At 55.6% G+C, this 14070-nt stretch overlaps 4 protein-coding genes across 4 annotated transcripts; 2 read left to right on the forward strand and 2 right to left on the reverse strand.

Moving 5' to 3' along the window:
* Positions 1 to 3090: 3090 nt before the first annotated feature.
* CCMA1212_007683 (uncharacterized protein) lies at positions 3091 to 3553 on the reverse strand (the record flags this gene model as incomplete). Its single annotated transcript, XM_073704846.1, has 2 exons — positions 3091 to 3358; positions 3432 to 3553. 2 exons carry the CDS (start codon positions 3551 to 3553, stop codon positions 3091 to 3093), a joined length of 390 nt encoding a protein of 129 aa, XP_073556693.1.
* A 1871-nt stretch (positions 3554 to 5424) lies between these two features.
* Positions 5425 to 10132, forward strand: CCMA1212_007684 (uncharacterized protein; the record flags this gene model as incomplete). Its single annotated transcript, XM_073704847.1, has 2 exons — positions 5425 to 7681; positions 7773 to 10132. 2 exons carry the CDS (start codon positions 5425 to 5427, stop codon positions 10130 to 10132), a joined length of 4617 nt encoding a protein of 1538 aa, XP_073556441.1.
* Positions 10133 to 11014: 882 nt separating this feature from the next.
* On the reverse strand, positions 11015 to 12015 carry CCMA1212_007685 (DNA polymerase zeta processivity subunit; the record flags this gene model as incomplete). The annotated part of the gene is made up of 2 exons (XM_073704848.1): positions 11015 to 11236; positions 11401 to 12015. 2 exons carry the CDS (start codon positions 12013 to 12015, stop codon positions 11015 to 11017), a joined length of 837 nt encoding a protein of 278 aa, XP_073556440.1.
* A 439-nt stretch (positions 12016 to 12454) lies between these two features.
* CCMA1212_007686 (uncharacterized protein) lies at positions 12455 to 13728 on the forward strand (the record flags this gene model as incomplete). The annotated part of the gene is made up of 2 exons (XM_073704849.1): positions 12455 to 12650; positions 12725 to 13728. 2 exons carry the CDS (start codon positions 12455 to 12457, stop codon positions 13726 to 13728), a joined length of 1200 nt encoding a protein of 399 aa, XP_073556439.1.
* Positions 13729 to 14070: the final 342 nt, after the last annotated feature.

Consider the following 14070-nt stretch of genomic DNA (forward strand, 5'->3'; position numbering starts at 1 on the left):
TTTTTTTTTTTTTTTTTTTTTTTGTATCACTTATTTCTCCCATTTCCTTTTCTCTTGTTTGGCGTTCTGGCGTTTGGCGTTCTGGCGTTTGGCGTTCTGGCGTTTGGCGTTTCTGGCGTTTCTGGCGTTTCTGGCGTTTCGGCGTTTGGCGTTTCGGCGTTTGGCGTTTGGTGTTTTGGCGTTTGGCGTTTGGTGTTTGGAGTTTTTGATTTCTGGTGTTTTGTTTTCTGGCGTTTGGCGTTTGGAGTTTTTGATTTTGGTGTTTTGTTTTCTGGCGTTTCGGCGTTTGGCGTTTGGCGTTTGGGCGTTTGGGCGTTTGGGTGTTTTGCTTTTGGGTCTGCTTTTGGGTTTGTTTTGGGTCTGCTTTTTGGGTCTGCTTTTGGGGGTTTGTTTTTGGGTGTTTTGTTTTTGGGTGTTTTGTTTTTGGGTGTTTTGTTTTTGGGTGTTTTGTTTTTGGGTGTTTTGTTTTCTGGGTGTTTTGTTTTCTGGGGGGTTGTTTCTGCCCCCTCCCTCTCCCCCCTATTTCCCCCTATCTATCCCCCATCTCCCTTGCCCTCTGTCTGCCATCTATTCACCATCTATCAGTGCCGAAGTAGATGGCGAGGTACGACGAAATAGGTGGCGAGGTACGGCGAAGTTGATGGCGATCTTCGCCATCTCCTTCGTCGGTTACTACGCCTTCTATTTCGTCGTCTACTCCGCCGCTACTTCGGCACTCTTTGCCCATCTACTTTGCCATTTATCTGCCATTTATCTGCCATTTATCCTCGCCCTTTGCGTTGACATGTATACTGACATCTAGGGACTTTGCCATCTCAATCGACCTCTTCGACGACCTCTTCGACATCGACTTCGACATCGACTTCGACGTATCCACGCCATTGCCTCCTCGTTTGCCTCCCTTCTCTTTTTTTTTCTTTTTTCTTTTTTTTCTGTCATCTCTTATTCTTCTCACTTGATTTTTTTTTCTCTTATATCTTATTCTTCTCACTTAGTTTTTTTTTCTCTCACCTCTTGTTCTTCTCACTTGATTTTTTTTTCTCTTATATCTTATTCTTCTCACTTGATTTTTTTTCTCTTATCCCTTGTTCTTCTCACTTGATTTTTTTTTCTCTCACCTCTTGTTCTTCTCACTTGATTTTCTTTTCTCTCATCTCTTATTCTTCTCACTTGATTTTATTTTTCTCTCATCTCTTGTTCTTCTCACTGTCGTTCTTGCCTCCTCTCCTCCGTTCCGCAAAGTCTCCTGTGCCGTATATCCTGCTATATACCCTGCCCTGTACTCTGCCCTCTCTTTCCCATCCCCCCCTTTCCCTCTTTTCCATTTACCATCTATCTTGCCACGTGTTTGCTAATGTTGTTTGGATCTAGGTGTGTTGACGCCGAGGCTCATCAATTTGTCAAGATCATCCTGAGTGCGGCACCTTGTTCTGCTGGATCTGGCTTTCCCCTCCCCTCTTCCTCCCGCCCCCCCCTTCTTTAAGTCTTCTTACGAGTGGACTCTCTCCTCTTTCTTCGGCCCTCTTCTTGTTCAACCGTCCGCTTCGTCTGGTCGTCTTACTTCCTTTTTGTCTCTCTTTGGAACCTTTCCCGGTTTGGACCTTCTTCGTTCTTTCTCTTTCTTTGATGAGAACTCGAAGGGCTGAACTGGGAAGGCCAACAGGCTTGAGGAAAAGACCGCCGGTCTGCCACATGCTGTAAGGTGTATGTCGCAGACCGGCGGTGTCTTCTTTCATTCCCTTGCCGGTCACTATTCCGGCACTTGGATGTGAGTTTTGCGCCGCGACGCAACTGAAGTCGGAGATGATGGCGTGGGCCGGGCGATTGTCTCTTCTTCTTGACACTCCGTCACCCTGAAATCGGTTTGTCCGGAGCTAGGGTTTATGGCTCTATCAAACCACCATCTACCATCTCTATGCTTTCTTCTCCCCATGCTTGTACTCATGGTGGCGTGGCCTTGCTCAACCTGATGCCAGCGGGCAATCTCTCTGAGTTGCTCGAATGGGGCAGCTTTGGTGGCTTGTCAGTTACTGAACGATTTGCTCATCTCCGACCTATGTAGCTAACGCCGAGCATTGAGGGACTCGAGTGTATCGAATGCGGCTTCATCAACAAGGCGATGACTTCGATCAGCTTGGAGTCACAGCTTATCCTGTCCCTGTAAGCGCCCCTGTCGGGCATCGGCGTTTCGTCCTGTCCCGAGAGATGCTTGATAGCCCCTTCAGCCGAGCATCCATTGCCGTCACGCAATTTCTATGTCTGGCTTGACCCATGCATTTCGTAGGCATCTCCGCGCTTTGAGGCGTACACAGCATGGCAGCTCTCGGGGCTCTTCTTTTCACGAGGCCGTGCGCTTGAACAGCTTTGATCAAGGGTTGGCGGCTCCTAATGGCATGTTGTTCTTTGATGATCATGCGCTACAGCTGCATGGTCAGGTCTTCGTTTGAAAGTGACACTGGAAGCATTGTCTGGGAGTGAGTGATTTTCGAAGTGGAGGTACAAACGCCTGTAGATGGTCGGCCTTCGCCCTCTGTGAATCGCGGTGTAAACCTTCCAGAAAATCACCGGCGCTCTTCATCACTCAGCTGAAAGCTGCCTTCCTCTCCACTGGTATGGGGTGAAGCTTCCCAGGCAATATGGAGAGCTCTCATCATCGGTTTGCTCCTGTTGTTCTTTCCGTAGAGTTTGGATGCGGTGATGCGAAATACATCAATCCCTGGCCATACAAGGTCAGCCCAATATCCACCTTAAGCATCGCAGGCATACGCAGAGAAAATCGGTTGCCCTTCACGCCACATGTTGCGAGAAGACCGGAATGTTCCTTGATTACGAGCATCAACCCCTCAATGGTTGTAGTGCCAATGATGGTATCCTGCAAGAGGGATGCGGCTTCTTAGAACCATTGTTTTTCGAGATGAGCATCAGTCTACGCATGCTCATCTCTCCGACTGATTCCATACCAGTCGCGGGGAGTTCTTTTCGCCAATGGCTTTGAATCCAATACAACAGCCGGTACTTCACTCATACGGGCAACATCCGCCGGCAAGTAGAGAAAACATTACTGGTGTTCAATTCGACCTGCTGCTAACTCTATCGTCCTTTACCGAACCTTTCGTGCCATTTGCCCCTGCTCCCTGTGTTCTTGAGGGGGCCGCTCGTAGCCACGGCTTGGGGCACCAGCTCAAGCTCGACGGTCTCATGAATGGTGCAGATGGCAGACATGCCCTGGTCTTGTGATGTTGATGAAGTAGTCGGGGAGAGCAGCATGACAGAGTTGGATGTGTTCTTCTGACGCAGCGAGTACGTCCTGTCTGGCGTCTTGAGCAGGGCTGAGGATTCGGAAGACTCGAGAGTGAGGCTGCGAGAGGTGATTAGTAGTTTTCTGGCAAAACATGTCGAAGCTTATATGTGTGAGAAAAGGGGGGACAAACACTGGGGCGTTTTCGGATTCGAGGAGAGATTCCAGCTCTGGAGGAAGTTCGATGAGGCGGTAGCCGGTGTCGTCTGGCTGGTGGTGGAGGGGGATTTTCTGTGTCGTCTGCGAGCTGGACATTTTGGGAGTTGACGTGATGGCGTGTGTGTGTGTTGATGAGTGTCACCGCTGATGAGGAGGATTCGGTATGGGCGTAGTATTCGGGACTGGTGGAGCAAGACGGCGAGGTTTGATGGAAGCGTGGTGAGCGAGATGGACTTGTCCTCTCGCAAGTCGTAAACTCTGACTGCTCGTGTCGTCACAGCGTATGAACGTAGCAAGGTAATGCGATACGGAAGATGAAGGGAGCCTTGAGCTTTGTGATGTAATCTGTAGGCTGTTTCGTGAGAGTGGCCGCAAGTGAGTGTGAGTGAGCGGTACAGATGAGGTTGAACAAGGCACGAAATAAGAATGAGAATTAGCGGTGCTTTTGATTCGGGCAGCCAATGAGAAGCCGCCGTGGCGTGTGATTAGCCCGCGCCAGGTATCGTCAGGTACTCCCGCTCTGGTGGGCTTGAACAATTGGCGACCGAGCATCGTGATGGAAACTGGCGGGGTTGTGGCGAGTCAGCGGGCAGAGGAATGCTGAGAGCGGTACTGGCGAGGTACGGACGAGCACAATTGGCAGTGGGAGTCATTCGGGAGCTCAAGCTTCATTCAAATCCATCGATAGCTCTGCATAGCTTTGAATAGCTCGGGATAGCTCTGGACGGGTAAATGTACTGTCCGGTAGCTCCCCCTCAGCTGGTCTGTGGAGGGATGGCCGGGGATCAAATTGGGATGGATCCAATGCCACCAGAGGCGGCGCCACTGTTTACAGCGGGGTGCTGGGCTCTGTAGGGGAGCTGGAGCGGGTTTCACAGGGCCCGTCTCATTAGAAAACAGCGGGTGAGGAGCAGCGCTGGAGATGAATTGACGATGGGAATTGGATGCTTCGGCTGGGTTGGGGATCCAATGGATGTTACAAGTGTTCCGAGAGTGGTGTCTATTTTCGAGGCAGGGATGCAACATCTTACAGCAAACTGCCCTGGACCAGAGCCTAGATAGGTAGACAAGGCCCCTGGGCGATTGAGTCGTCGATGAAGCCGCGAGATTTCATCTTAATTTCTCGTCTACGCATTGCGCCACCGCTATGCCAGGGGATCTGAGCGCGCTGCTGGAGCTCTGTTTCTGATGTCCGATCTCGTCTGCATCTCTTCCATTCTTGCATTCTTTTTTTCCTTCACCTCATGGTGCTGTTCCCCTTGTAGTATCACAATACGTGTTATCCCAAACACAAAATACTGGTAGACGTCGCTCAAACTCAAAATCCGCTTCCACAGCAACCGGTCCTTCCTTCTCCTGCCCCCATCAACGCCATCTTGTGCCACTTCAACGCCCGACCCTCACTCACTGAACCACTCGCATCAACACTCGTTATTCAGCATCACTACCTACAACCTCGCACGGTTCCCCTGCGATCCACGGCAAGCCACCAGCGGAGTTTACGAGTATCGCATCACCTTGCTCTGAACTTGGAGACGGGACCTAAACAAATAGCCTGGGCCCACCCCTGGCCGCCCATGTCACCCCTCCCTCAGCAGCCTTGACTGTTTCTGGGCCGTTGTTTCTGGACACAGATTGATCTCCATCCCGCATCGCACTTTTCTGTTGCACCTGGACGGAGGCAAGACGAGCGACCCCCGAAGCGAACCCTCTCGAGACGTGGCCGACGATTGCGAAGCGAAGCAGATACAGGGCGACTCGCAGACGCGCTCGAAGCGGCTGGCTCTCGTCACAGCGGCCGCGGCCGAGCGAACCTAAGCCAAGACACGACAACGACACAAAGACGGACACGACAACGAGACCGGCCGACCTCCCACGATCCTCCTCCCTTGAGCCATCATCAACTCCCCCCCCTCCCTCCTCTCCGCCGGGCTATGAGCGCCGTTCACTGACCCAGACCCAACACCATGGTGCGTGTGACGGACGAGCTGGCGCTCTCGCCCGAGCATGTTGCTCTCTACCACGCCCCCGACCCTCTGCTGGGCCAGCTGCCCGTCCTCATCTTCCACGGGCCGTCGACCACGGCCAATTACACCCTCAACAGCTCCCGCGTCCAGGTCCACGTCTTCACCCCGGCCGGCTTCCAGTCCTTCCCGCGCATCACCATCTCGCCCACCTCGCCCTTCTACAGCGTCGTCAACCACCTGCCGCGCGAGTTCCAGGGCGATGAAGTCTACCGCGGCCTGGCCTTTGGCCTCTTCCGCTACTTCAAGGAGCTGCCGGACACCGTCAAGGCCCATCTCAAGGCTGCCTACCCGCCCAAGGGAAAGCGTCCGGCCAGCGCCCCGGAGCTCTTCAGCGAGCAGCATGCAGCGGACCTCGTCAAGGAGATGGTCAAGAGCGAGAACACGGTCGATGTTGTCGCCACCCTTGAAGAGGCTCTGCAGACGCAGCACATCAGCAACGTCGACATGGATCTGATACTGCCTCCGGGATCCATCGTGCCGCCCCAGCCCTCGGAGCTCGAGGAAGTGCCCGACGACGAGGACGACATCATCGACCCGACGCTGCGCCAGTACGGACCCTACACACCGCTCGTCAAGCTCTTTGGCGAGCCCGTCTTTCTGCCCACCAGCAAACTGCGGCGCGCGCCCTCCAAGCCCACGCCACTCAACCGCAACAAGGTCTTCACAAAGGACCAGAAGATTGAGCTGCGCATGAAGATGGGCGAGCTCGTCGACACAGAGGAGCGCTACGTGCTGAAAGTGCAGGAACTGGTCAAGACGGTAGCAAACGACTTTAGGAACAACGCGAAGAAGCGATCCGTCGAGAGCCTGAGTCCGTCCGAGGAGGAGCTGGAGAAGCTGTTCCCCAAGTCCTCGGACGGCATCCTGCAGGTCAACTCGGCCTTTGTCGATGAGCTGCGCAAGATAATGGACGAGACGGAAGAGGACGCCGTCAAGGACATGGAGACGCCCACCATGAACTTCTCGTCTTCGTCAAAGACGGGCAGCAATGCCTCACGCCCCAAAGATCCCCTGGGCGCCCTGGCCATGGCCAAGCTGTTCCTCGAGTGGTTCCCCAAGTTTACCCAGTGCTACCAAGACTACATCAAGGCCAGCCAGCACTTCCCGACACTGCTGAATTCCTTTCTGGACCAGCAATCGAGTTTCCGGCAGCGCGTGAGCCAGGCGGGCGAGCAGACCATCCGCTCGCTGCTCATTGAGCCAGTACAGAGGCTGCCGCGGTACAGCCTGCTCATTGACCAAATCATCGCCTCGCTGCCCATTACGCACCCGGCGCTGCAGCCCATGCTCAAGGCACGCGACATCATCACCAACATCTGCTCCATGGACGACCCCCTGCCGGACAAGCCTCACATCACGAACCGGCTGCGAAACATGGTCGAGGCGTGGCCCAGGGACCTCGAGCCCCAGGGGCGCTTGATCCTGGCTGCCGACTTTTTGGAGCTATCGCCGCCATACAATGCCACCGTCGACTCTGACGATGCCGGCATCTTCCTCCTCTTCTCCGACTGCATCGTCATGCTGAGAAAGTCGGGCGACAACAACATGACGGGCCGGGATCTGCTGCGCGAGATCGACAAGCCCTCGGCGGCAGAGCTGCTCATCTCCATGACGAATGCGGCCGGCGGCCCGGGCCATTACGAGTTCATCTTCACCGGGTGGCACTACCTTGCCGATGTTCGCTTCACAGAATCGGCAGATGGCCACCTTGTCTGGATGACGTCGAGCGCGGAGATGAAGGGCATGCACCCGGGTGAGCACAAGGTTCCCAAGGCCATAACATCGCGTTGTTTCTTGCTGCAAGAGGCCTTTGAGGGCAAAGCCGCAAAGTGGAGCGAAGACGTTGTCAAGGCCAGGATCGAGGCGCGGTTCCCCGAAGCGGAGAGAGAGGACCCTCGCTGGACGCTGCGGTCAGTGCGCATGCCGGAGAACAACCTGGGCCTGCACGCCGCAATCTTCCAAGAGGGAGCCGACCAGCTCATTGAGGGTCGGCGCGAACCCGCCTTCATTCGCGTCGTGGTCGACCACGAGAAGGGGACCAAGGGCGCTCCCGTCGGGCATTACGGTATCGAGGTTGTCATCAACGTCGCGAGCAAGAACATGAAGAGGATATCCCTGCTCACGGTGGGCCTCAACGGGAAGCAGTTCCAAGACGACGTGGCTCTGGAAGATTTTCTCCCAACCATGTCGAGACGAAGTAAGCCATCATGAATTTACTTTTTCTCTTCCCCCCTTTGGTCTCATGACTCTCTTATCGTTTGTTTGCAGAAATCTAACCCGCTCTCCAGTAATGCAACTTTTGAGCATCCAATTCAATGTGTCCAACCGAAACCTCACGGCTCCCATGGTCTCGTACCACTCCAAGATGCTGCGGACACTCTGCCTATCGAACCGTGCCGAGAAGACGCGCTCCTTCCTGGCGGCGTCTCCCGTCAAGCTCTTCACCAGCCTGTGGAGCAGCGGCTCCAACAACGCCTCCGAGACGACGCTTTCCGAAACCAAGCACCAGCACCAGGCCTCGCTCCACCGAGCCGACAGCCATCACTCCATGTACGGGTCGATCAGGGGCAGGGACAACTCGCGCCGGCCGCTGGAGGAGGTCATGCCGGAGAACCCCCTTGTTCGGCTAGAGCAGACGTTTGAGGCGTTCACGACGGCACTTCAGTACCGCAAAGGTTCCATTCACGGGAGGACCCTGTTGCACCGCGCCATGGCCGATGAACTGCTGGTGAATGACTTGTATAACCGACTCATTGAGAATCCGCAAGAGGTGGAAGTGGCCAACGATGTCGGGACCGAGGTCGTCTTCACAGCATTTGAGAACTTTCTCCACATCGCCTGGGCTGACCAGATAGGGCCGGTAACGACCATCAAGATGCTCGACACTCTGCAGGAGCGGGCCAACAAGCGTGTCCCCGGCGAGTTTGCCGACTTTGTCAACTTTTTGTTTAAGGAGCTGGCTCCGCAGAACAGAAGAGCATTCACGGCGCTCATCAAGCTGCTGGCCGACCTCCTCGAGGGCTGCAGCAACGACAGCGATCGCGGCGCGCTGACCCTGGCGTTTGCCGAGATGCTGGTGACGGACGGCACGGCGGCCAACTACATCAACTTGCTGGATCGCCTGGTGGACGACTGCGACAGGATATTCGGCGAGCCCACCTACGCTGGCTTTAGTTTGGCCGACTTGGCTCTGATAGAATCGTTCCAGGCACGCGCCAACGGCGGCAGCGGCAACAAGTCCCACCAGGGTTCAGTCACCTCCAACACATCGTCGCTGCGCCGCAAGTTTGGCCTCGACATGCTGCTGCGGCAAAACTCCAACTCCAAGGAGGAGCGCACCTCGGTATGGCGAAGCCTCGGCAAGCATCGGCACCCGGCCACGGGCGAGAGCGCGAGCATGTCTAGGGCGACGATGCAGCAGGCTCTGCGCCAACGGTCGATTGACGACAACCACATGCAGAAGCGGTTCACCCTGGGCAGGCCGGGATCCGGAGACCGGCCTCATGTCGCCGGTGCCTTTGAGGACCCAGCGAGACCGACCAGCTCACATCGCATGGAATTCCCTCTCGACACGATTGGAGAACCTGCGCACGAGCCGCCGACTCCCGGAACGCCCAGGAGGCACTACAAGAGAAGAAGCTCCTTGTCGGATCTCAAGTCACTGATCGATACTGCCAGCATCGAGGAGGATAGAGAGGGTGAGGAGAGGGAAAGCGCCCTGCAGCCTCTGCAGAACACAAAGGAGACGTCAGAAAAGGTCAATGGCACTCCCAAGACGACGATCCCTGCCTCCAAGATGCCCATGAGCCCTGAGCAGCTCAGGTCGCCTCGGCTAAAGGAGAACATTGCCACGGCGGACCTATACGGCAGCGTCCGGTTGAGAGCTGGAACGCCCATCAAGGAGATCCAAGCCAAGCTGGAGCAAGCAATGCGCGGGAACTCGCCAACTAGACAGGATCCGCCCCCGTACAGGAGGCCGAAGCCGACGCACAGCAAGACGCTGTCGACGTCCAACATCCCCACGCTGCTGCCGCCCAAGCCCATCCGGCCGGGAAGCTCGTCTGGCGAATCACCGAGCAGACAGTCGGGCAGCCCGACGCGAACCCCAGCACAGAAACTCCGGCTGCAGTCACCGCAGAAGCTGCGCGAGAGGCTGCAGACGGAGAAAACGGCCGTGGGCGAAGCCGACGCCGTGCTCCAGTCGGAGCTGTCCAAGATTGGCGAGGAAATGGCACGAGTGAATAGTGGCAGCTACTCCGATTCCCCAGTGGTCGAACTGCAGCGGCTAGCTTCGTCGGTGGCCGCGCTGGAGGACCAGATGCCCGCGGTGATGCAGGAACTGCGAGACAGGCAGGACGAGCTCCAGCGGGACGTTGAGATTACGCTCAAGACGACCGAGTCCAAAATGCGGTCGATTGACCAGCTGCACAAGGAGGCGGTGGCGGAGAACGAGCTGCTGTACGAGCGGTTCAACTCCGAGCTTGGCAAGATTGTCAAGGCGCTCAAGGGCAAGGGCAAAGAAGACAAGGAGGAGCTGATTGTCAAGCTCAAGACGCAAGGGGAAGAGCTGGCCAAGATGAAGAAGGAGAATGCGCGGTTGAAGCGGGAGATGATTAGCCTGCGCGCAGCACTCAAGGGGACAGAGTGAAGCGGCGACGACGATGATGAGAGATGTTGGACGGTTTTGTTTTTCTACTCTTGTCTCTGTACCTGAGAAGCGGTCTGGTTTGATGTTTCTTGTTTCCATCATGATCGCATGGTAATGTCGGCCTTTTATCTTCTCACGTCTTCTTTTTTTTTTTTTTTTTTTAACAAGGCTTTCTTCCTTTTATTTAATAGACGCCGGGGTGATGTTGGCACAGGAAAGAGGGAAGCGAAGAGAGCAAGGCAGAACCTCAAAGCGTCACTCTCTCTGGGTCGCTCTCTCTCTCTCTCTCTCTCTCTCTCTCTCTAATCTTTCTGGTATTTAAGGGGGGCAAAGGCTTTTGGGAAGGTCGAAAACACGCAACAACGCGAAAATAGGGGAGTCTCGGGGAAAGGATATTCTGTCTTTGATGAAAAACTTGGGGGTCTTTTTCCGTTGTGCCCTTTCCACCTTTTGCTGTCTTCTTCTTTCTTCTCTTTTTGGGTTGTTGCTTCATTCTGCGCGGTCCGAGCCGGGATAATGTGTTTTCTTCTTTTGTTATTAGAATGGGTAGCTGGTTTGCTTTTCTTCTTCATCTGCATTTCATCTTTGTTGTCTTCCTCATCCGCTGCCTTCATTCATCATCTTTTTGATTCGACAAAGTTGGCCAGATTCGATAAAAAAACAGACAACAAACCATCGAACATGGCTCTGAGGTTGCATTCCGCAGTAACGCTTTTAATGCTCCTCGATTCCTTTGCAAATCTTTTCATAACCGTCCCGAGGTTGATCATGGTCGACCAGTGTATCAGTGTTCCCGACACCGTTGGCATTTGGCTCATGGGCGTCTCCAATTTGCTCCTGATGTACATTTGGTGGATCTTGCCGCCACCGCAGCAGGTTGCGTCATGAGGAGCTTGCGTTGTAGGTGGTACCACTGTTGGACTGTGTGATGTCGTCGTCTGGAGCCTCGGGGCCTTTTTCTAACCAGCATTCAAAGAAGAGCGGCTTGGCCCTTACGGAGCGGATGGGCCTGGTTGATGCGCCGCGGAGGGCTTCCCCCTGGTCCGGTTTCTCACTTGTGGGCGGTTGGAGATGGGCTTCGGAGGGGATCCATTGCTGGGGGTGCTACGGAACAAAGCGAAATGGTTAGTGAGCTGGACTTTTGACTCTATGGGTTTTACACTTTTTGCTGTTTTTGGTACATGGCATTGTTCACAAGGGGGGATATTTATAGGAGCTGTTCGCAATGAATGGAATGAAAAAAGCGTCGTCTGTCTTTTGAGGCTTACTCCTATGGGCGCCTCGGCGTCTTCTCTGAGTTCTACGGCGAGCGTGAATGTGCATCCTTGGGGTAGCTTTGGCTCTGCTTGGGCCGCGAAGGCGAGTCTTTGGAGGGCTGCGCGGAGGGCCTCGTGGATGTCAGCCCAGTTGATCTTTTCGGGATTGTCTGCGCCGCCACCATCACCCATTTGCTCGTCTGGATCAAGCTGATGCGAAGGCGGTGCTCTCGCGGCGCGGATTTCCGCAGCGGTGCCCCAGGATTGGGGAAACCGGTCGACGTCAAAGATCCATCTCTCGCGGACGGCAAGAGTAGGTGGAGGGCCGTGGACGACGAGGGCGATGCGGGAGACGGAGCCCGTGCGGAGGCGCGTGGATACTGCGTCGACGGCGTCGTTGATCCAGGCGCAGAGGCCGGGGTGGCGGGACTGGCGGACGGCGAGGTTGAAGGCGCGGGCGGCGAGGAAGGAATTTTCGGGGTAGAGGCCGCGGTGGTGGAGGAGGGTGTGGATGGATATTGTGAGGAAGGAAGTGAATGCTGAGAGGAGGGGGGAGGCGGATTCTGAGGGGAAGGAGGATGTGTGAGGGTGGGAAGAGGAGGAGGAGGGTTGAGGTGAGGGGGCCATTTGGGGGGTTGTGATGGGGTTTGTTGGTGTTGAGGGTTGAGAGTTGGTGGTTGTGGAGGAGGATGAGGAGGGACGTGTGAGTTGTGAGAGGTTGGGCGTGTTGAGTGGTGACGCGGTGTCATGTGATGGCTATGACGAGTGTGACTGATAGGGACAGTATCGATAGTGAAGCGGTATAGCGATGAACTGTGCTGTCACCGTGCTGGAGCTTCAGGCAGCACTCCACTGGAGCTTGCTGCAGCTTCCCCCAGGCAGGTGACAATGACGTCTCGGCTGGTTCCGTCCGAGTTATAGTAGCTGCAGCTGTTCTCGATCACACCTCGTTCCTTTTCCAACTTCAACTGCAACCTCGACTTGACTCATCTACACAACGCCATCACTCACGTCGCCTCTATCCATCACAAACATTTGACATCGCCGAATACCATCGCCATCAACCATGGCTTCCTCCGAGGCAGGCCCTCTCGGCCCAGCGGCCATCCAAAAAGCCATGGCCGAAGCCCTGCCCGCCGACGACTCTCAGGACGAATCACCCGCCATCAAGAGCCCGTACGAGGCCATCGCTCTGGCTGTGCACGCCTATCTGGCTCTGCTCGACTTTCGGCTTGTTGGCTTTGATGAATCTCGCTTTCTGCGTAAGCTCTCCCGTCGTCACCCTTACATATCGTATCTCTGTATAAGTCCATGCGACGAGGCTGACACTCTATAGCGGAATGCGAATCCCTCGCCCCCCGTCTGCCCCCCTCATGGAACCAGAGACAGGAATCCGTCTCGCTCGTGTACAAGCACGCGCAGTCGTCCATGATCTTCGTCGTGCGCGTCGATCGCCTGGGCTCCAAGGCCGAGATCCGGGGGCTCGCCGTCGGCGACGAGAAGATTTACCGAATCGAGTATGCTGTCAAAGACATTGTCCAGGAAAGCGCGCTGCCACTGCGCATCACGGGCGATAGCGGGAGTGAGGACCGGAGAAGCGCTTTGGTTGAGCGCATAGGGGGGCTGTTTGCTGGGAACGCCATCGAGCGGATAGCGCATGATGTCAAGGTTCAGATTGTGCAGAAGCTGATTCCGGGATTGGACAAGAAGGGATATTCGGAGGAGGTGGATGACGATGTCAGACGTCCTCAGCCGGGTCGTCACAATCCCTCTGACCCTGCGCGCCCCGGCAGCTTCGAGCCTGTGAATCCATACGGGATCCCTCCCCAGCCGCTTCCCCAGCCGGCTTCTGCCCGTCACCCGCCTCCGATGGGCGACTTCCCGCCTCCGGGATTCGAAGACGAACACCAGATCAACAGCCCGCCGAGGATGATGGGCGGATTACGAATGCCTGGGCAAGGAGGACACCCGTTCAACATTGGTCATGACGACCTGAACCCAAGCGGACTCGGACCTCACGATCCGCTCAGGGCATCTTTCGTCGGCGGCGGACGGGGGCCTCAGGCCGGCGGCTTCTCGGGCATGCATCCCACGTTTGACGACCCGCTCTTCACCGGCCAGGGACGCGGACGCGGGGAGGGGCCGGACGAGGGGTTCTACGACCCGCAGGCGCCGCCGGGGGCGAGGTGGGATCCGGTCGGGCCGGGCGGCGCACCGAGGTTCGGCGGACGTGGTCGTGGTGGCGGATTTAACGGCGGTGGAGGGTACGGCGGTGGAGGGTACGGCGGCGGAGGGTTTGGGGGTGGTGGGTTTGGGTTTGGAGGGGGTGATATCATATGATGGAATGATGGCTGGCGGTTTGGTCGTGAAGGTGGCTTTGGTGAATCTTGTCTCCCCCCTTTTTATGGTACGTTATGAATCACGCAGGCTGGTACTCTTGTGATTAGGTATTCACCAAAGCTACTGAATGTCACTCGATCAAGCCCCTCACATAACATGAGACCCAAAGTTGCAAAGCCATACCATCGGTTGGTGGACTCAAAATGACAAGCCTTGAAAATGCAAAGTTCCGCCGTTGAACAAAGTTCCAGAGTAAATCCAAGCTGACACATAAATCCCACGTACCATTCATATACCCAAATCTCCACCTGATAGTCATTTAGACAACTATGTCCGCTGTAG

The sequence above is a fragment of the Trichoderma ghanense genome, assembly GCF_004382785.1.
Source record: "Trichoderma ghanense strain CCMA-1212 chromosome Unknown scaffold_10, whole genome shotgun sequence".
NCBI classification, from domain to species: Eukaryota; Fungi; Ascomycota; class Sordariomycetes; order Hypocreales; family Hypocreaceae; genus Trichoderma; species Trichoderma ghanense.